This window comes from Sylvia atricapilla, chromosome 4 (genome assembly GCF_009819655.1).
Source record: "Sylvia atricapilla isolate bSylAtr1 chromosome 4, bSylAtr1.pri, whole genome shotgun sequence".
NCBI classification, from domain to species: Eukaryota; Metazoa; Chordata; class Aves; order Passeriformes; family Sylviidae; genus Sylvia; species Sylvia atricapilla.
This window is the reverse complement of record NC_089143.1, coordinates 6,884,913-6,907,050: the sequence shown is the minus strand read 5'-3', so window position 1 is coordinate 6,907,050 and position 22,138 is coordinate 6,884,913. Positions and strand designations below refer to the sequence as shown.

The 22,138-nt window shown below is 35.8% G+C and overlaps 1 protein-coding gene across 11 annotated transcripts in view; it reads right to left on the bottom strand.

Moving 5' to 3' along the window:
- The window catches only part of FRYL (FRY like transcription coactivator), a 151,440-nt gene that overhangs the window by 58,022 nt on the left and 71,280 nt on the right, over positions 1-22,138 (bottom strand). For 7 of the 11 annotated variants that reach the window (XM_066317033.1, XM_066317032.1, XM_066317024.1 and 4 more), the window contains exons 10-26: positions 20,950-21,048; positions 19,471-19,572; positions 16,714-16,758; positions 13,377-13,480; positions 12,642-12,750; positions 11,572-11,658; positions 10,741-10,912; positions 9,954-10,086; positions 9,601-9,708; positions 8,164-8,401; positions 7,349-7,534; positions 7,181-7,267; positions 6,169-6,437; positions 5,557-5,752; positions 4,493-4,617; positions 2,312-2,369; positions 846-937 (exon numbers count right to left, since the gene is read on the bottom strand). In XM_066317033.1, the coding sequence (XP_066173130.1) occupies positions 846-937; positions 2,312-2,369; positions 4,493-4,617; positions 5,557-5,752; positions 6,169-6,437; positions 7,181-7,267; positions 7,349-7,534; positions 8,164-8,401; positions 9,601-9,708; positions 9,954-10,086; positions 10,741-10,912; positions 11,572-11,658; positions 12,642-12,750; positions 13,377-13,480; positions 16,714-16,758; positions 19,471-19,572; positions 20,950-21,048 (2,210 nt within the window). The remainder of the gene's footprint in view (positions 1-845; positions 938-2,311; positions 2,370-4,492; positions 4,618-5,556; positions 5,753-6,168; positions 6,438-7,180; positions 7,268-7,348; positions 7,535-8,163; positions 8,402-9,600; positions 9,709-9,953; positions 10,087-10,740; positions 10,913-11,571; positions 11,659-12,641; positions 12,751-13,376; positions 13,481-16,713; positions 16,759-19,470; positions 19,573-20,949; positions 21,049-22,138) is intronic. The other 4 variants (XM_066317029.1, XM_066317034.1, XM_066317030.1 and 1 more) reach the window with 2 other exon arrangements.

The window sequence follows — 22,138 nt, the reverse complement described above, 5'->3', positions numbered from 1 at the left end:
TCCAGTTCTTATACTGGGGACAAGTGTTAAAAATAATAACTAAAATCCCCAAACACAAAGTCCCTTCCCCTCCCATAATGAGAACCCTAAAAGATAAGGCAAAGTATGATTTTAGAAGTAGTCTAAAATATCAGCACCCTGATAGACATTTCAGCAATGCTTCTGAGGTAACATTCTGAAATATACTTGAAAATTGAGAATTTCACACAGGTTATATTGTTAAGGCTGATAAATAGATGTCTAATTATCATTGTTGAACAGAGTGGAAGGAGTGGGATAACCATCTCCTAGCCTACTTGCTCTTACACAATTCTACATGCATAGGAAAAAATTTCCTAGGGACTTTTGTAAAACATATGCCAAAACTGCTTCTTTCAAAGTGTCCCTACACAAGTGGGGTAAACTGAGAAAAAAATCTCAATAACCAAGTTAGCATTCTTCATCCTTCAAAATTCCAGCATTAATGAGCAGTAGCCTTCTCTGCATAGGATGTGCTGACTACCATCAGCACTCCAAGTAAGGCAGAAGTCCCTGAATTATCACAGAATAGTTATGATTTGCACAACTGCTGCGATGTTTGAGCACGCACAAACAAGAGGGACCATGACATACTCCCTGTTCAAAGTAATGTCCTGGGGAATAGGAACATTTTAAATAAAACATAGAACACAGTGGCAAAGAACATGGGAGCGAGGGGGATTAGAAAGCCAGCGAAATTCTGAGTTTTATAAACCCACGTCTATTTATTTAGTGGCGTACTGAAACTTGTTAATGAATTTTGTATGCTCATTATAGTGTCATAAGTATATCAGTGATCAACAACTTCTCATCCGTGCTGCCCCTACCTGTGACTAATGACACCAGCATCTGCCAACAGTTCAAATATTCGTACTAGTTGCACTCGTAAAATGTCTCGACGCCTGCGCCGTTTCATGTTCTGTCCAGAGGAAACACAAAATTAAATAAAGCACAGGAAAAACGAAGTAGAAAACCAGAGTAGAATACAAAATCATTATTACATCTGTACTACAACTGGCATCCGTTATGAGAGGTGCCAACCTTTCAAGATAAGTTACCAAAATTGCTAACAAGTTTAATAAACCAGATAATGAAGGAATGTTTTCCCTGTTGCAGCTCTGAGACACACCAGGTTTGCTATGACATGTATTATCCAGATCATGGTTGTTGCCAGGCCTTGTCACTAAGTGCAACATATAAAACAATGAAGTGCAAAAGGCAGTCTTCCTGCATATTTTGAGGGAGGTGATTCTGTGTCTCTGCTCCACTGTCGTGAGAGCCCTCCTGGAGTACTGCCTGCTGGGGCTCACAAGCACAGGAGGGACATGAGCACATTGGAATGGCTCCAGAGGAGGGCTGCAAAAACAATCAGAGGGCTGGAGCACCTCTCTTTTGAAGAGAAGCCGCAAGAGCTAGGGCTATTCAGCCTGGAGAAGAGAAGGGTCCAGGGAGACTTCATTGTGACTTTTCAGTGCTTAAAAGGGGCTTGTAAGAATGAGGGGGACAAACATTTTAGCAAGGCCTGCTGTGATACAAGTGGCAATGGTCTTAAACTAAAAGTGGGTAGATTTAGACTAGATAGAAAAAAGATACTTTTTATGATGAAGGTGGTGAAACTCTGGCACAGGTTGCCCAGAGAGGTGAGAGATGCCCCATTAGTGGAAGCATTAAAGGTCAGGGCTGATGGGGCCCTGAGAAACCTGATGTAGCTAAAGATGCTCCTGCTCATTTCAGGGTGGGTGGACTAGGTGACTTTTAAAGGTCCCTTACAACCCAAAATATTCTATGATTCTAGGATTTGTATGCAAGCCTGGCACAACACACTACAGTACAGTAAAATTTTGAAACAGAAGTGCTGTTCTTTTCCAACATTTTCACTAGAACAATCAGGTGAGTTTACTACCTTTTTCAATAAAAACCACCACCACACTCTAACAAAGTTGGTGAACAGTGAAACTCAATTCTATGTCATAGGTACCACTAACTGTGGGAATGTCACTGATGATATAACAAAGTAACAACTGTGTAAAACAGTTTAGGTGAAAGAAATTAAAAGAATGTGGAATAGGTTACATTATTTTTTCATCATTTGAAACAAAAATCTCTGATACAGGAATAACAGAGCCCTCATACAAGAAGCTCTTCTAATGTACACACTTCACAATTATTTTAAAAAGCAACATTTCACCTGTTACATTGACTCTTTTTACATGCCAAATTAATAAAAAATAACTAACACTTTGTGAAGAGACAGTTAAAACTGTACTGAGTATAATGAAAATTATTTAATTACCTCTGGCCTTCTTTCAAGTGCTTCCTTAATTATAGGATGTAATTCTTCTATTAGCTCCCTGAATTAAAATAATTAGAAGGATAAAAACAAACATTAAATTAACTTCTCAACTGAAAGATGTTTCTCATGAACTAGTGTTACAACACAAGTTAAAATACCCTCAGGTTTTCCTTCTTTACCTGTAGCTTTTAAAAAAGATGTTTCCTAGAAAGATATTTGCCTAATTTAAAGCAGATTATTAAATAATTGTCTAAACAATTATCCCTAAATTTGCATTCTCAAAGTATTATGGCTTATTTCTATCACAGATGATTTTGTTTTCATATTAAGGAGTTTTAACAAAGCCATATAGTGCAAACAGGTATCATTAAGGGGGAAAAAAGATGTTGGGCAGCTGTTATGATGCATTTAGTTGTTAATATTGTTTCTTTAAGTCCAGTAACAGGACACTGATATAAGTCAGACCAGTCTATTTGAAAACTGAAACACTTTTTGACACAACATTCCCCATTTATTCTGAAGGTCCACAGTCTTTATTACTACTCAGTTCCTTCTGCCAAACTAAGATTCTCCTGTGACTCCAAAAAGGAGGCCAGACAAGGAGATCAGTAGTATGGAAGTATGCAGGCAAAATACTAAAGTAAAAATACATTTGCTTTACTTTGATGTTTCTTAACATAGCAACTACTGCCTGCAGATTTGTTGGAGTGGACACATTATTCTACTTCCTGTGGGGCAGTAAGTGAGATATATCAAAAGCATAAAACACTTCAAGTTTTTGTGGTAAATGACTGACTCCTCTGATACCTCATGCAAAGTTTCTTCTTCAGAGAATTGGTCCAAGTGATCAGAATGCAGCACAAACTTTTGTCATGTATTCATTTACATAAAAGTTAAGCATGTAAGCATTAAGACATTGTTCTGTGTTTTCTTTCAAACATAGAAAACACAGAAAATAATTTGGAAGAAACTTTTTGTGCTACGATATGATAAAAGGTCAGCTTACAATGGAGCTCAAGAGATACCTAGAAGAGTTCATATGATCAGTTACACGAAACAAAAATACTATTCTAACAAATTTACGCTGATTGCACACATATAAAATCTATAATGGAAAAAGTTCCTGAGTAAACATAACAAGTGGGGAGGAACAGTGCCTAAAACCACCAAAGCTGAACAACAAATTAGTGCAGAGCAGCAATGGTGAAGGCTGGGTTACAGCTAGCATCTGGTGTGAGTACATGCACTGGACAGAGAAAAAAGCTGCTCATAGAAAAAAAAAACACATTCTGAATACAGAAGTGATAAAATTGATCAGGATCAGGTTGGTGGGTTTTTTTTAACTTAATGGATGAGTTGTTTCTAATTCAGAAATCAAGGATTTCTGCTAAAATTAGCTCTGCATTTTCTAGACTTCAGAACTGTTAAGCAGCTCTTTGGGATCATGGCACAAGGTCTTGCTTTACTCCTGGTAGCAAATAAAATCAGATATTATACAAAATTATAAGATTATCAAGGGATATAAACCAGAATATGCCAACTGAAAACCTGGCATTAGTTTCAATATTGGCTTTTTATCTTTGATAATATGGGATACAAGTGACTGGAGGGAAGCATCATCTCATCCAAAAGAAACAGCAATAGCAATCCCTGGTTCTTTCTGCAGAAGCCAAGTTGGTTGCTATGCATGGAACAACTTTATAACTCCAATAATAAGAGATTGGCTGCGGTCAGAGAACATCTGATGACCTTCCCAGGAGGTTGTCTTGCCCTCAGATGTTCTCTCTCTTCATTCATGCTCATAAAGAGCAACTGGCAATACCAATAAATAGAGTTTACCACCTCCTACAAACTTGATTTTAATTAACATTTCAAATGTTATTAGTTCATATAATCTGTTCTTTCAGATAAGAAAAGCTTTTAATACCAATAACTGTTTATTCTTTCTACTAACTTACTTTTCTTTATGCAGGCATGACCTATACAAAAAATTGTTACAATCTCCTACCATCTCTTATCATGCCTCTAACTGTTAAAAAAGACAATGAGAATCAGTTGTGACAGCTTTTTAAAAATTCTTAAAAGAAAAAACAAGATGGGAAAAAAAAAACCCAAAAATGAGTTCCAGTTCCCCAGCTTTGTAACCAATCTGCACAGAAACAGATAAAACAGAACAGTTACCTAAAAGCTCCTGGGTTGGTCCTGCCAAGTCCCAGGACAAGAGATTCTGTAATTTCCATGCTCTCAGAGCGCATCATTGGAACTATGTGCTTAAACAGGGAGGAAGGGGATGGAATGCCAATAATCTAAGAAGAAAACCAGAATAAAACACAATGAAGAGTTACCACAAGGTGGTGACATGAAAACATCTGCTGTAATTTCACAGTCTTCTCACACTGGGCCAGTGACTCAAAATCATAAAAGCGAAATTTATCTTTGACAAGGAAAAGTTTTTCTGAAATAGTAAAGTAGTATTAACTATTTCTTGCATTACTGAATTTTTGTAGTCAGATGACAATGAATACAACATGATATACAGATGCTTTGCACATTAATGTATCTGCCCTCCTTGGGGAAGAATTAGATTCCTGGTGTCCAACTCCTTAGACTCCCAAGTGGTTCTCAAAGAGAACAAAGTTTTCAGTCTACAGTTTCTCAGACTTAGGGAAAGTATTTTGGTAACAAGCGAGTGGAACAGGCAGCTTCTGCCAAAAATCTGCTGCACAGTCCATGAATTATCTTCATGCCTACTGTACCTTTTACAGGAAGCCAAAAAAGAGATGAACAAAAAGAAGAAAAGAGGGAAAACACTATAATCTGCAGATGATATGAAGCAAGGCAGACAGAAAAGTATCTGTGATTGGGAAAATATAACAAGATACATCATGCCTGAATAGATCCCCATTTCAGCTATGGAAGTGAGAGGCTATTTGCTCAGAACTACAGAAGTCTAATGACAGCAAAAGCACCCCTTCAACAGCAAAGTATTTCCTTATTCCTGCTCAATAAGACTTTGTGATTGGGTAAATGTTTTCATTATGTAACTAGATTTGCTTTAAAAACATATGCAGCACAGACTGGGGAAAGTGAACTAAAACGATATTTTTTAAAAAATGAACAACAAATGTGTCCTAAAAATATTTTCAGATAGCAGTTTCTTATCATGACAGTTATCATAACACCTCTAGTGTTTCTATTTCCAATAAGATGTACACTTATTTCCAATAAGCATAAGCAGAACCTACTCTTGAATCAATGCTATAACCACTGTCTGGGGTAGACGCCAGCGTCTCAGGAGGGGAACATCTCACAGAGCCTGTGGAAGTGGAGGAGTTCGAAGAAGATGCTGCACTGCAGCAAAGAATCAGGTAGTTTCTCCAGAGTCCAATATAGGAGTCACTGCTTGTAGTAGTATTTACTTTCTTTGCATTGATAGGGCTGCTATTAAAAAAGAGAAAGAGAAGCACTCAGTAGAGTAAATGAAGCTTACCACATTTTACTTCAGTTTTCTACTGAATTTTTCAGTTATGCATATGCCATTGCTTTGTAATTTGTTATCATAGTAAACTCTGAATAGGTTATTCAAAGCAGACTTCTACTTCAATAATGCATGCTTTTATATTCAAATCTACTGAACCACAATATGGCCAAAGGCATTAGTTAATTAATGTTTACCATAGATGATATTTTATGCAGATAAATCTACTTTATTTCCATTACATAAAGTTGATTTAAATCCACAGACAATTCCAAGAATTTATGTTACCTCACTGAAACAAAAATGACACTACAATGATGATAAATCTTGAAAGAATACTCAATATAATATCCTGTATATACTTTAGAAATCAACATACTTGATATCCACTTGTGGAGACAGCAGTTGAAGTCTTGTATAAGCAAACGTCCAAGCATAGCTTACAGCTGTTGGGCAGTGTTTTGGAAGATTTTCCTGCTTCATGAAACTTGAGAGGCTTATAATCCATGGATCTTGGCCTTGAGTCACGTGTGCAAATATCCAAATATGTGAGGGACTGACCACATCAAACTGGTGGCTGATGGGGGAGGAATTCCAGTCAGCCAGAGTTTGTAAATCTATTGAACTGGGACAGTACAGTAAAGTAGTCTGTGTGCATAGAAAAGACAATGAGACAATATTTAATATCCATGTATTTTAGCCAACAATCTCTTTTGTTACATATCTAATAAAGTAAAAATGTAAAAATCGTAACTGGAACAGATAAAAGCATAATTTATGGGGCTTTTTCCAGAAGTTCTTAATATGAACAGCTATAGAAACATGTTGTTTGTGAACAAACTGGTACTAGGAAATAGACCCTTTCATGCATAATGGTTTAATTCTTCCAGAAGATTTGTACTCTAAAAGCCTTACTACTGAATTCCAACTTGTTTCCTAATCTTAAAATCAGAAGTTTCCTTAATACTTAGGAGTTTATGATAAATACGTAAGTATGGAATTCAGTAGTTATTCACTGACAGTTATTACAGCTTCCATCATGGATAAAGGGCACACTGATTGTTATTACACTATATTACTGCAGAAAAAAGCAGTGCCCTTTGCTTTTAAGAAATTGCAGTCTGAGCAAGATGAGAAAAAACAGATAAAGACACAGCTCTCAGTGTTTATAGCGTGGTGATAACAACACACTATCAGTCAGAAAGTTCACAGTGGTGGTGTCAACCTCACAACATTCCTCAGATTTTTGCCTTTTTGTTCATGGTGATGAATTGCTGATAAAATTAGCATGAACATGGTGACACTATCATTTGAAATATATACTATTTATATGGGATAGCTCTGCAGAATTACCTCATCTTACAACCAACTTTACATAAAAACTGTCCTACCTGGTCAGCCCCCGTGAGATGTATGAAACTCTCCAGGATAGTGGCACTTAATCTGTCCATTACATCTATAGCCAACTCGTCATCACTCTACAAAACACAAAGCATACCCAGCTCAAAGAATGTCAAAATTTTCACCAGGCAGCCTAGGAATGGGTCATCAACTCTTACCTTTGAAATTTCTAGCAGTGTGAACAAAGCCCTTATCTCTCTGAGGACGCTGACAGCTAATCGCCTGGTGGCAGGCCTTGTGCTGCAAAGGATGACCAAAGCAAAGCCTTCCACCACGTGAAATACACTGGAATAAAGGGTCCTCTCCAGGGGAAGGGTATGGGCAGCCCCATTGGATACACCACGCTGAGAAAAACATCACAGAAATTAAACAAGTGAAGACAAAAATGAACACAACTAAGATAAAGTTCCATTATTGGCGATGGCAGGTTTAATCATAAAATATTTAGGGTTTTGGCTGCTAGTCAAATTTTGCATTATGAGAATAACACATTAGTCACTTCACTTTTTATTACCTCTCTGAATTTAGTCCAAACAAATAGCACAAGAACATCTTTAGCTCACTTTCTCATAAGATGATGCAATGAGAGCAAAAATTAAAAAAAACCTCAAGCAATACTCTTTTGCAAAAGGTTATGATACTAAATTATTTGAACACTTTCTACTGGCTAGTAAAAAACGGTGGGTTTACAGTTCTACTGTTCAATAACTCCATCATATTTCCAGTTACACATGATGACCTACAATGTAAGCAAAATGTGGTCATGAATTACTGTTTAGGTAATACTTAATAATATGAGACTAATTTTGTTTTGAGAAAAAATGTTGATTTGAAAAAAGAGAAATAAAAGTCTTTAAGCACTGTAAGAAATTTAGCTGAATTTTTTATTACTTAACAAAACCAGTAAAGCCTACTAAGTTTGTATGTAGATTCCAAGTTTGTTTTGACATCAAAGGACCTGATATAGATATACCTGAGAATCTTGCGTTTTATTGTGCATTTGGGCTGCTTGTTTCCACTGATTTATCAGCTGCACTAACATTTTTACTGCATTGTCAAGAAGCGTCGGGTGGATGTCAGTCACTTCCCGCACAATAAAATACACAAATCCTGAAAGAACATCTTCCCGCCAATCTGGAAAATCAAGCATTAACGCTTGGAGTGTATTGAAAGCCAAGGCACGAAGTTCTTCATCCATATGAATTGTCAGCCTGTTCAGAAAAAATATTGGTATCATCACCCTAGATAGGGATACTCTTAACCAGCCTTTATCATTTCAAGTTTGGTGTTTACTCTGCCTTCCTTACTGGACAATGTAGAACAGGTGCACAGAGATTCTTTCTCTGCACTGAATAAGCCTGAAACTGGCTAGTAACAGAAGGCAAAATAATGCAAGGTTTCACACAACTTAATACAAATAAACTGTGTTCAAGAGAGACCAGCAAGTGTTTAACAAAGGTACACCTTTGCATGCGTCTGAGCAACCAGCTTAGAGCTCAGCAGACCAGAACCCTGTGATGTATAGGCTATTTTCTTCAAATTAAAATTAAAAATAACACATTAGTTTTGCAATTAAAAAAGATTTACTTTGGATGTGAGAAAAAATTCACCAAAAAATCCTTTGCATGTATACTTTAAAAACTATCTAAGCCTGGTATGGTAGAAGACACCTACCTCACTATTATATTATTACTTAATCCTTTCGTGTCTTTTATATTATTTTAACTGAAGAAAAAGCGCTAAAAAATTCTAATTCTCTTAGGTTATTACTGACTTTTTATATATGTAACTCAACACATTATATGAAAATGGATTTATAATTTCAAAGCTGTATTTCTGTGCCAGAATATTGTCACATTAAAAATTGAGAAAAAGAATATTCTCAACTATTTATCAGTACTGATACGGTACATTCATTCAGTTTAAACTAAGATAAGAGATGGAAGGATATGGGTAGTGTTGGATCACAGAAAAATGGAAAAACAAAGTAGGATTAGTAGAGAAAAATAATAGTTTCCCCCAGGTGCCTGTCTCAAATTTTGGTAATGCCAAACAAGAATGACTTTATGAAAATTTATAGTATTGGCAACAGAAAGAAAAGGAAAGGAAAAAAAAAAAAGTATAGCAATAACAAAAAGATAAAACAAGCTCAAAAAACCCAAGCCACAGAAATAAATTCCTACTTCTCAAAATACTCTCTCTAAAATTAAGTGCAAGGTCTGCAGGATAAATTTACCTCCTGCTACTCTGGCCAGTAAAACCTGACCAACTGCAGAAGGTTGGCAGGAGCAGCAAGGACAGAGTCTGCATGCAGTGACTCACTCTGCACAGTGAGTGAGTGCACTGACAATGGTGCACACTCGGCATTAAAAAAGAACATCTACTAAGAGCAGAATACCATTTCTCTTACCTTGCAAGCAATTCAATGAGGTCAGTCCTACTCATGCCATCTGGGATCAGTCTTGGGATAGCAGCAATGCAAGTTCTGAACAAATCTATCTTAGGTTTCCTCTCACCCCTACAGGATATAACCACCAAAGAAACAGGACAATCGAATTCAGTACACTAAAAATGTATTTTCGATTTCACGCCACAACTAAGGAGGTAACAAACACTTTTATCAATAATTAATGAAATTAACATTCACTTAATAGCCCAGTAAAAACCCAACCACCATAACACATTAATGACTGCATCTGCAACATTAGAGCATAAAAATAATGTGACACATTAATAGCAAAAATGCTGCAATTCAGTACATACGTAATCATGTCTTCTGGTTCTTTATTGGACATCTGCACACTAGTCATACACATGGGCCTTCCAACTTCTTTGTCCAAATGCCTAAGAATGCTATCCAGTGCTTTTCTGACTTGAGGATAGTATATTGACATTCCTGAAAAGTCAAAGAGTTACCTTTTTTCATATTTTTCTTAAAATATCTGCCCCTTGTTCAGCTTACGACAGATTTCCTAAAATACATACTTTAAGTGTCAAAACCCCCACACATATATATGAAATATAAACCTATAAATATGGGATATTATACAAAAGTAGAAGTTTCCTCCACAAAAAACAAAAGCAATGAAGTAACCATTAGTTAACATTTGTTTTCTCAATTCCAAGCTTTTTAGTTCTAGTTTGAATTTAACATGTTGAAACAGTCCTTTGAAGATGACCACCTCTTTCACAGAACATCAACAGGGCACAGGGATCAAACTAGTCTTAATCCACTCAGCTCTGAGACATTTGGGACATTTTAGAGTGACATCAAGGGGAAAAAAAACTTGCCATGCTATTTACCACACTAACTGCACTTGGGCTTCTTTGTGCTTATTTTGCAATGCAGAACATTTCAAGAAAAGACATATACTTAGTCTGAGGCACCAGAGGGTCAATACTGTCTAGCAGCCCTCTAACAAATCAAAGCAATTCTTGCTAACAATTAAAATAAATACATAAATAAAGTTACAGTAATGTACTGCTTGAGAATAATTGGGAATATATACATACATATTGAAATGCCAACTTACAAAAGAATACATCATACCTATAACTTTTGCTTCCTCATCTGTCAGTGTTTTATTAAGAAAAATTTTCTTCACACGTAGAGTATTTCCTGAAGGAAGAACAACTCCTGTTGTTGGCATTGGAGGTTCACCATCTTTTTGCTGCAAACTATCTGCTATGACAAGGAAGACTCTGAGGCCAATATTCATCCTCTTCAAGAACAAAAAAGGGACCAAAAAAAGCAAAGAGAAAACAGAAGAAATTACAATATTGAAGTAACACAGAGACAAAATACAAATTGCATTTTTCCTCTCTTTTGAACAGACAACAGTACTGTTCCAGTAGTTCAGACCTTATTTAAATGTTACATATTAGGATAATGAAAGTAACAAGAACAGAGTTTTAGGTTTCTGTGCCACTCCACACTCTGATTCAAGTGAAATGACCTAGCACAGGCTAAGATACAGAATATTTTACCATAATGAGCACTCAAGGACTTGATATGAACTTCTAGAGCAACACACTGAAGACAGACATTGCTTAAACATCCCATCTGTTAGACTGGGTCTTGGAGAGCTAGGTACGACTTTCCTGAAAAAATGCTTTACAGTTACACTGTAACAAAAAACCCCATACTTTCTGAAATTATTGCTGAAATGAGTCTTAACTGTAGAACTGCTGCTGGTTTGCTCACCTAAAATCAAACAGCAACTGTGCACAACAACAATTACTTCTTTAGTGTTAGCAGAACAGTCCTTCAGATACTCATCAATCTGCTTTTAATCTGGCTCAAACATTGTTAACCACTTCCCTTCCAAAAATCCCCCAATGTCCCTGTTCTCATGGCATGCAAGTAATGAGCTTTTATTACCTCTGGATTAATAGTGAAGGTTTTAGGTGATTTTCCAACACTAAGAAGATCAAATATTATTTCTTTCATTGCAAAATCCAAACGTTCCTATAAAGGAAAATAGAGATTAGTATGATAATCTCTTTTCTGTTAATATGCATAATTTCTTGGCTTTGCACAGCTACTGGGTATCATGTATTAAAAGTTTAAAAAAAGTTTAGAGAATATTTCTTTTTTCCTCCTTATTCTTATTACTTTTTTTATTTTTAGTCTAGTACAGTTCAACACAGCTCATCCCCTGATTTGGTTGAACCATTTCCCCTGAAAAAATTCCCAGGCAATTCATGATTGAATTCATCAAATAAGATGAGCTGTTACAGAAAACAAGAAATTGGGATAAAGAGAAGCCTTAAGGAATAAAAACCATTAAAATACAAATACAAAAACATATAAACAGTGATGAATATTGTATCCTGCCTCATCCCTGTATGACCAAAAGCAAATAGTTTTGGAAGCTGAAGCACAGACAAGCTATTTCTAAGACAGGAAAAAGATGTCTCTAATCTATAAAATAAAGATTAATAAGAGTTCATCTTGTGAGATTATATCTCGTATTTTGATATTAGGACAAGAGAAGCACCTAAAATAATACAAATCACAATGCAATGCCAACTATACACTACTACATTCATTGCATACTATTTCTGCCTACAGAAGCCAGTCTCCAGCCTAAATATAAGTAAATATTACTGTTCTAATATTTTGTCCCTTATAAAATATCATAATGGAAATAGTAATTATATTAGAGTACTATATATATACACACAGGCCCCAACAGTGCAATACAAATGTAAATACTAATCATCATAATGTTTGTACACTGCAGGTTTATGACGTTTTATGAAAAACAGTTTTGCCGCTGTTAGAAAGAGAATGAGTTCTTTCATTTGTTACACATATTTGGAGAAATTCTACTCAAGATACGAGACCACTAATTCAGTGCCAACATTTCAGGAAACAAACCTTAAATTTACATTTCTTCCAAAGAATGTTGATCCTACCGTTATAGCTCTACGTAGATGTATTCTTACCTGAGCAATGAACTGAATAATCTTCACAAATATATTCAGAGGTGTGTCTCGTGGGACCACACTACGTGATCCTTTTGGGAAAAGTGCTGATACAATGCTCATGAGACGGCTACAAGAATTTAGGAACAAAAAGAAATAAAAAGGTCTTTTAAAAATAGCTCTGTATAACAGCACAGATGTTACAGTTCAAATCTGGAAATGTGTGTGGGGGCTACTATGAAATAATACAGAAGCCTCTGACAGGTAGGACCACATAGAGGAAGCACAGTCCCAGCTGTCACAGGCAATAGGATCATGGGTTCCTCCAAGAACTGAAAAATATCCTGGTTTAAGCCAGTTACTAATAGTCAGGAAGAGGGGCAAAATCTGAATGATTATTCCAAATTCTCATTATACACAATTATAAAGAAAACCTTTTCATTTCCAGTTCATACTTAGTGATGGACACTTCATACCCCATTTGTTCTGTCATCATTAGTGCCTTTTAACTTTAATAAAATTCCTGCTTATCTCTCTGCCTTCTTCTATCCCTGCAAAGATAATTCTAGACTCTATTCCTTCTTTCTCTTAAAGTACTCAGGGGCTTTTGGTTTTCTCTATTAAGACAAAATGTTGGTCCTCTGTTTACTTGATTAAACCATCCCTAAGCTGGCTTCAAGATCTCTTCTGATATCACTAGGTGGGAATAAAATCTCCATCATCAGTAGTTTAAAATACTTTTCATAATGAACTTACCTTTGAGTTACAGTGTTGCTTTCACATTTAATTCTAATAACATAAACCCACAATAACCTATACAAAGATTCCAGTGCAACTCGGGACATTTTGGGATCTTTATTCTGTAAAATAAATTTAGAAACACAGTTATTGCTGCCTGTGAGACACTGACAAAATTATATTATAATGTTTATTTACTTTTGAAAATAATTTTTAACAATGAAAGCAGATGAGTTTAATACTGACTACAAGTTTTTTGATATTTTTTCATAAAAACAAGCCTGTATTCCATATTTCCAATACTCCCTAAATTTTTAACTAGTAATTCCAGCTCATTTTACACATCTCTACCTCTAAGGACAGAGCAGTAACTGAAAATCAGAAATTTCTCTTGAGATAAACACACCAAGAGTATGTTGCTTTCAAGAACTTTTCTCAGAAAGCCATTGGTAACAAATACCTACTTCTTGGCAAACTAATTCATAGTTTGTCTACACTCTGGAGTAGCTGCTTTGGATCAGGCACAATGTCTCATCCCATCACTCAGTCTGTGACAGCAGACAGTAGCAGGTGCAGAAGAAAATGCAAAAGAGGGCCAGGCACACAAGGATGCATCTCTGTGTGTGGCTTCACACAATGCAGACATTCCTGCAGGCTGTATTAGTGCCTGCCCACTTTCAATGAATTTTTATTGCAACAACTATGCTACCGTTACTTAATTAATATAAAATCTAGCAGCACAATTCAGTTTAAATTATGGACCGACTGCAAAATGATTTTTGTCTTAAAGCTGCTACTACTGTGAGCTTAGCTTTGCTCCTCTGACCTCTCTAACTGTGTAAGCCAGTAAGTAACTAACAGTCTTTGTACCAGCTCCAGAAACCTCCTTTCCAAATAGGGATTCCTGGAGTACTTACAATCTAGAAGTGTCCAGCAAGATTCCTGGACTTGGCCATAAGTATAAACTTCTGAATATCATAAACGATTCCCCATCCGTCAAGTTTTTAGATGTTGTCTCAATTCAAACTAACAAACCCAAACAAAACCAACCAAAAAAGCGAAAGCAAAGAACCCCAAAACCGCAACTTCCCCATCTCCAGTGAAGTCTCTGTTTCAAAACATATCTATATGATGACTTGAACATAATTAATTTCATATTCTGTGTCACAAGCCAGTGAGTCAGAATAGCAGATGGCTTTGTCTTTCCAGGACAAATGGAGTGCAAATTCACAAAGGGTGTAAGTGGAACTAAAACCATATTGTTCAAAAAGAGACGGTCTCATTCATGATTCTCTCCCCCACAACCTCAGTGCTCCCTATACATTAATTGTAGCAGTAAGAAAGTCCAACTTGCACCTGTAAGCTGATCAAAGCAGCTTCATGTCCATGTCTGTGTAAAAGACTACACAAAGGAGTGGAATTTTGATGGCTTTAGCACAGGTGGATCCAGACTATTGGTTTTGGAAGCATCTTGCTTTAAGAAAGGCTATCACAGAATCACAGAGGCAGAGATGGTGTTTCATAGCACAGACAAGTAAAACACAAAACTGACTACCAGAATATTAGAGGGAATAACTGAACCCAGTTTACATCAGTGATAATGCTGCTCTACCCTCCCTTCACACATCAGTGTGTGCTGCCATCACCTCACAATTGGCACCCATTAACTAGGCAGCGGGTAAATTTAGGAAAGTGATCTGGATAAATCTATCTAGTAAGAAGTTACACCTGTCCCTGGTTATTCACACTGATAAATGTCTCACTGTTCAGTTAATTTACCTGTCGTGCTACTGTGAGGAAGAAGCAAATGTAATGTACCAGTGGGTGAGACTGTGATAGCTTTGATTTTAATCAGACTGAACAGCGAAAAGCCCACACTCTTATTACTCAGTGTATTTCATTAACAAGCCAACAATTACTGATTGTCAAAGGTTGGGGGATTCACTGGTTACAAATCTGTATGAAGTCAAATCTGTTATCAAAGTCAGTATGAAATGCATCTGGAACTGAGTAATGCTTCAATTTTCTAATTTCTGATATTCCACATGGGAGCTTAAGTTACAGGTCCAGAAGTAAAGAAAAAAAAGATTGCTGGCTTTCAATCATCTAATAAAAAATGGTAGAGGTAGCAGATATTTTAACAATGTGTAAACAATGTTCCATCTGTTAGGTGCACAATCCAATAGATCTACGTCTGAGTAGTTATGACAAAGTTTGCTTGTTATAAAGAAAAAAAAGGAGCATATAAAGAGGCAGCCACCTTTTATAAAGAGTTGCAAAATAAATCCTGCAGCTTTTTTGTTATTTTAAGCATTGAAAATTTTCATTATCACTTCCTATAATAAAGAACTAAGCAAATATGCTAGAAGAAAACTGCCTTTGGGGTCTGAATTACAGCATACTTCATGTACAGCTGGTGTTAAGATACCAGTATTTATTTTCTCTTCGACATTAGAGCAACTAGAATAAGGAATAAATGGCTATGTAATTCAACAATCTGGCTGAATTTTAGTCTTTTTTTAGATGACGTCTGTCAGATTTTAAAGTACTCTATATGGGTGCTTTTTAACTTAGTTTTGTCTAAAATCCTAAAACTTTTAACATAAATTATGGCATCAGCAGACCATGAAAAAAGTTGCCGGGAACAGTATCTGTTACAAAACCAAAAAACGGAAGAGAAAATTATGGTGGTTTTACATGACACATTAAAATGAGTCAATGAAACAAATTTCAATGATGGCAAGAAACAAAATAGCATTTTTTCCATGTTAGTCAAATGTAGTCACTTACTGAAGAAAGTACTTTTTAATACTGATGTTAAACTTTTCTTCTGTTCTGAACTAAAACAATTTCTACTTTTTAAAACCTGCAAAACCAACAGTGTAAAAGTCTTTCAAGTTAGTGCACTGCAAGTTGTTACAGTAAATCAGTTTCACATTTTTGTACCGTGAAAATGTTTTCAGTTTCCTCACATGCAAGACACTTTTTGAAATGAAGTTAACAGAAAACCCATACATCTGAATAGGTAGTTATTTCCAGTGGAAACATGCACTGCTGTTCAGGGAACTCAGCTGTGATATTAATAGTCAATCTCACAAAACCACATTTTTCACCCCCAAGGAAAAATTGGTATTAGACAATTTTCTGATCTTTCTCCTTTACTCCCTTGGCAAGAGAAAAAGATCTTTGAATCATTAGCTATTCTTAGGCCTGCTGCTTCTTAACAGTACTGACAGCAGTTTTACAAAGAAAGCAAAGCACAAAATACAACAAATAACATTAAAAAACCAAAACGAAAAGTATTTACATGAGACAAAGCAACATTTCACTGAGTTACAACAACATATTAACTCACCTGCAGTGTTTCTATTTGTTTTCTGATACTGTTGTTAGATGGCATCTAAATAAAGCAATGTGAGACAGCAAAACATAACAAACATGAGAATGGAAGGCACATGCATGTTAGATGAAAAAAAGCTCAAAACCAACAGATAGCTGTCTAGCAAGGACTCTATTCAGTAGAAATAAAGGGTTTGCTACAGTGGCAGAAACATTCCTTCAACTTTCAAGGTTTTGTGGTAACAGACACTATAGGGAAACTGTGAGAAAAAAAACAACAACTCTTTTTTCCAGCCAATAGAGGTGCAGAATGACAGACACTGTTCTCTCCCATTTCTGCAGCTTTTTGAAAAGTTCCTTCCTCTCTCCAGAAGAGGTAGCAAAGATACCACAACTCAGATTCATCCAAGAATTTATCAACTTTCTGACAGACTTGCTAGAATTAGTCTGTGTAAATACTAGTCAAAACAACTACGCAAAGTGCTTTAAAGTACTGACCAGCATTACTGACTGCTGAACAAATTCAGAATTTTGCCTACACTACAGTGTATAAAAAAACTGCTGGGCTCAGTGCTGAAACAGCATCCCAACAGCTTTGTGGGACAAAGCCAGCTATACATATACCAGAAAAAAACCAACCCTTTTGTACACTCCTGGTCTAAACTGACTCTTACAGCTCACTGATGTGCTATTTGCATTGGTCCAGACCATTAGGTCTCTTCCTTTCAGCAAGGCTGGGATGTTCTCCCCACACACTAAGCCTGCTCTGAGGATAACTAAAGGCAATGCGCCCTGAAACCCAGCACAGAGAGTTTACAAAGACCAAAAATACTGCCAGGTTGAGGCATTCAGAGCACTCTCAGGAGCATTATCAAATTTAATGCAGCACCAGAAGGTAAGGCAGGGGATCAACAAACTGCATCAGGTACTGTGGGGCCACTGCAAAGGTGTGAGCTTTCACACCATGGCAAATTGGAAATGGCTTATTTCAGTCACCAAAGTGACCTACATTACCTCTTGGTGACTTGCTAGCACATCTGTAGTCTTCACAGAATATCCCTGTGACAGACTCCAAGTGTTACCATTATTTCAATTCCTGATTTGTTAATTCCAACAAATACAGTAGGGATAGATGAATTCCATTAGTGCTCTAAGTATCTCCTAGTAACTCTCAAAATTAGTTTATTAATAACAAAGACACTAGAGGCAATGGATTCGGAATTTCTTATTTTACAGATTTAAGTAGCTCCAAATAAAATAATTTTAGTCATTAGAAAATCAGGAAATAAAATGGGGGGGAGGGAATCTGAGAGACTAAACTGCTGTGAAATTCAGATTTATAAATTAATGAGATTACTTATTACAGAGTGCATGCATTTAATTAGCTCCAGAAACAAAGGAACACATTAATTCGTAAGACACATGAGGACAGTGGGGGTGTATTTTTCAAGATTAAGCTCAACAAAGTTTCTGAACAAGGTAGGCACCCAAAAAACTTGAGAGTATTTGGTGTGCCAAATTAAACCAAGCCATAAAATATCCTAAAGAGTTCACTGATGGCATAGCATCATAACACTGCAAATTCTGAATTGCAGAAATTCAGATGTGGAATTTCTGCTGAATAGAGCCTTACAGTAAATGTGTTAAGCTGTTAGTGGTTAACAAATCCAAGTAAAATATAAAATGCATGCTCAGCAACTACCAGTTAAACTCACTGGCATTTATAGTTTTAATATATCCATTACCAGCAATGGACATTATGCCAGAAAAAGGCAACTCCAAGAGTATACGGAGTTTTTTAAAAGCTTTAAAAACAAAAGCACAAGCAGCCTCCGTAAGCAAAATAAACCACAAAACAAAAATCAAGGCAAATATTGCAAAAGAACTGCAATAATGTTAGATGAAAAATATATACAGAACCCAACAAGCAACAGAAAGGTGTGAAAGATGTTGTAAGAACAAAATGACCCTTCAAAACAATCCAAGCAGCTAAACCATTTTCCTTTGGACATCGTGCTGGTTTATGCATTTTATGAATAAGCTTCATAATTATCACTCACAGCTAACCAGAATCAATGTTGTGAAGGAGGATCAAAGAATTTATTAACATTTTCAGAATCAACACATTAGGCAAAATCATGAATTATGTTAATCATAATCAAGGAAAGAACATGTACAATAACTACAAGAAAGTGACTGATTTGTAAGTATCCTGATGTCTTTATCAACCAATTGATTGTTACAATGATATCAACAGAAGGCACAAGTTAAAGGGACACTGTAACCGTTTTTTTTTAAAATACGTATCACAGGCCGTAAATATAACATCTTTTCTGGTCTCACAGTTCATTTTCTATTCCTTCAATAAGTGAACAAGAAATAGAAAGTTTGCACTTCCTATACATTCTATTTAGAAGAACAGACAAGTCACTTATTTTCTCACATATAATTTGCACATAAAGAATAAAGTTTGTATTTTCTCTTTCATGAATAGCCCTTATTAGCAGACACTTCTGCAGATTTCACTCAATAAGAATTATAATCCTCAAGGGGACCACACTTATTTCCAATATGACACAGCATCACAAAAACTTATTACCACATTTAAAACAGAGACTCAAAATATTTAACTTCTTTTTAGAAAAAAAATATTTCAGTGTCCTTTTAAACAGCCAAATATTATTCATTGTTTATTTGGCACAACAATGCTGCGAACGTATCGTAATAAATGCTAGTGATTTGCAACAGTTCCTTAATTAAAAAGGATTCTTACCTTTAGATGTGACAAACAGTTCTGCAGGAAAACGTGCCAGTTATTTAAAAAAAACTGTTTCTGACTGACACACAACAGGCAGGTGATCAATGGGTACAAAGCCTACGAGTAGGGGGGAAAAAGAATTGATCAAATTGCTCTTTGCAGACCTCCTAAGCGTCGTACATTGAGAATGAGACAAAGCCGGTTGTTGCCCCTCACTCTCACAGTTTTGGCACTGCATGGCAGCCTCTCCCCTGCACTGGGACCCTTGTGCCAGGCACAGTGCCCTGGGTAAGCTCCAGGTCCTGGGGCAGTGGGACCAAGGTGAAGCTCATCCCCCAGCAAAGCCTGACCTCAAACAAGGGCTGAGAGCAGCCTGACTTTTCATACACTGTTCATGCTTTCCCTGCAACCACAGGACTCAATTCATGTAGTCCTACATGCTGGGCAGGTGAACTGCCTCCAAGAATATTCAGGAAAATCATCAACTCAGTAAAAACTGAGACAGACTTTAAGTTGTCAGAAATGTTACTTCTACTTAAGATCTACTTTTAGTGAGGAATGAATCACAAGACAATTTGATTTAAATCTGTGAATAATGCAGAGTATGATTTAGCTTTGCTTTAGCAAGATAAGATCTGATTAAGCACCACATACTTTAACACATAATGGTGATTAGTACCAAATCTGACTGCAGCTTTTCTTGCTACAAAGCAAAACTGAAGGATGAGTGGGTAAACTGTACTCTTGATACAACATTTCTAACTTCATAAATAAAATGACATTTTCAATACTAATATCAACCACGTTGTTATTCTTACATAAGGAGTTTAAGCAATAAAATGATAAATGCTTTATACGTGCAGAACACTAGAAAGTAAAGTTTGTCCATAATGTGAAAGTGAGAATAAAACATTTTAAATTCACTTGCATTTACTGAATATGCCAACTGAAATGCAAAAATTAGCTCTACATTTTCAGGAATGTGAAATGAATCAATTTGAAACATGGCTGCCACAGTCATTAAAAATAACCAAATACTGCAAAAATAAGAGATAATAAAAAAAATTGGACAAAGAAAAACGAGGTGTATGAAGAGAGGAGAGAACCAGGCAGAGCAGGGCTATTAAGAGTCTGCTATTTTACTGAAAAAAGTCTTGTCTGACATTTGCATCTTTTAATTAACCCTAATTTAAATATATTCAGATGCTCTGAATACAAGTTCTTAGCAAAAAGACATTAGGTTAAATAACTGCTAAAACCCAGTAAAATAATCAAAAAGAAGCACTGATTTCAAGACAATCTCACATGCAAGATAAGAGCATGTATCTGCACAAAGAAACAAAGCAAAATTAAACAAATGCACATACACTGTGGGAATTTAATTATACTGAGGCGTTAAGATTTAAATTAATATGACTTGATAAGCTTTTTCTCATATAATTTACTAGCTTAAGATGAGCAAAACTGAGAAGTTGAAATATTTCTTTAAAATACCAGCGAGTGCTTCTTTCTTGAACTCAATTCAAAGGTAGTCTGATAAAGCATCTCCACAAAATTTTTCAAACATGGCACATTCACTTCATTTTTAACAGCCTATTAAAAAAAAGACACAAATTAGTGGGTTTAAAAATTTACAGAGAAGGCAATTTAAATATACATTAAGATGTTTATGAATTTAAAACAAATCAAAAGTTAAATTTCATATTAGGGAGTGTATTTATATAAAATATAAACAGAAGCACAAGAAATCATAATATACACTACAGCCATATTGTTAAAATTAACGATGAAAAGAAACATACAAAAAACTCCACTCCAACAAAAAAAAAAACCACTAAAATAAACTGGGTTTAAGAATATGGTCTCTATTCCATACTGAAAGAGGAAAATCTATTTGATACCAACTAACAAATAAAAACTACATTGAAGCTCTTCATATGCATATTTACATTTATTTTATAAACTATTATCTGCAACTTTCACAGTTCCCCTCAACAGTTCCTGTTGTCTTTTTTGTTTTAATACTGAAAACTGGAAAGTTAAGAAATAATCCAGAAGATTACAAGTCAACCAATCATGTAAGTTGTCTCTGCTCAGCTTTTAGAATGAATGAAACACACATGGAGCCCTACACCCTTCTGACCCACTCTGTTCTTGCACTCAGTTCCTTCCACAACTTATGCAGTGACCATCTTCTTTACTGAAACCTCTGCAAGGCTCTTAGGCTTCTCTCTGGATCCCCAGGATGATCTACTGAAACACTATTTTCAACCTACTCTTTTTAAGCTGCTTCTTCTTTATTTGGGAGGGGTGCTGGAGATTGAAATGGTTTTTTTGGAAGAGGTCCTCTATACATAAAATTTCCTTACAATGTAAGACAATTTTTGTTATTTTCATTATTTATAGTTATTAATATTATATAAACACTATATCTACTAACACTATGTAAAGAAAAATCATGTGCACCTTGCTAAGAACACTCTAAAACCTTCATGATGTAGAAATATAAAAATAGCATGGATCTCTGTAATGTGTACAGATCCAAGAAGAAAGAACTGAGAAAGCTGTTATGATTTAAATCACTTCCTATGTACCAAATTATTTATCTTCTGCTATTCTTAGGCTATAGGTTGATTAGTACTCTGCTAGCTCCACATGAGAAATCAGTCAGTTGCTGTCATCA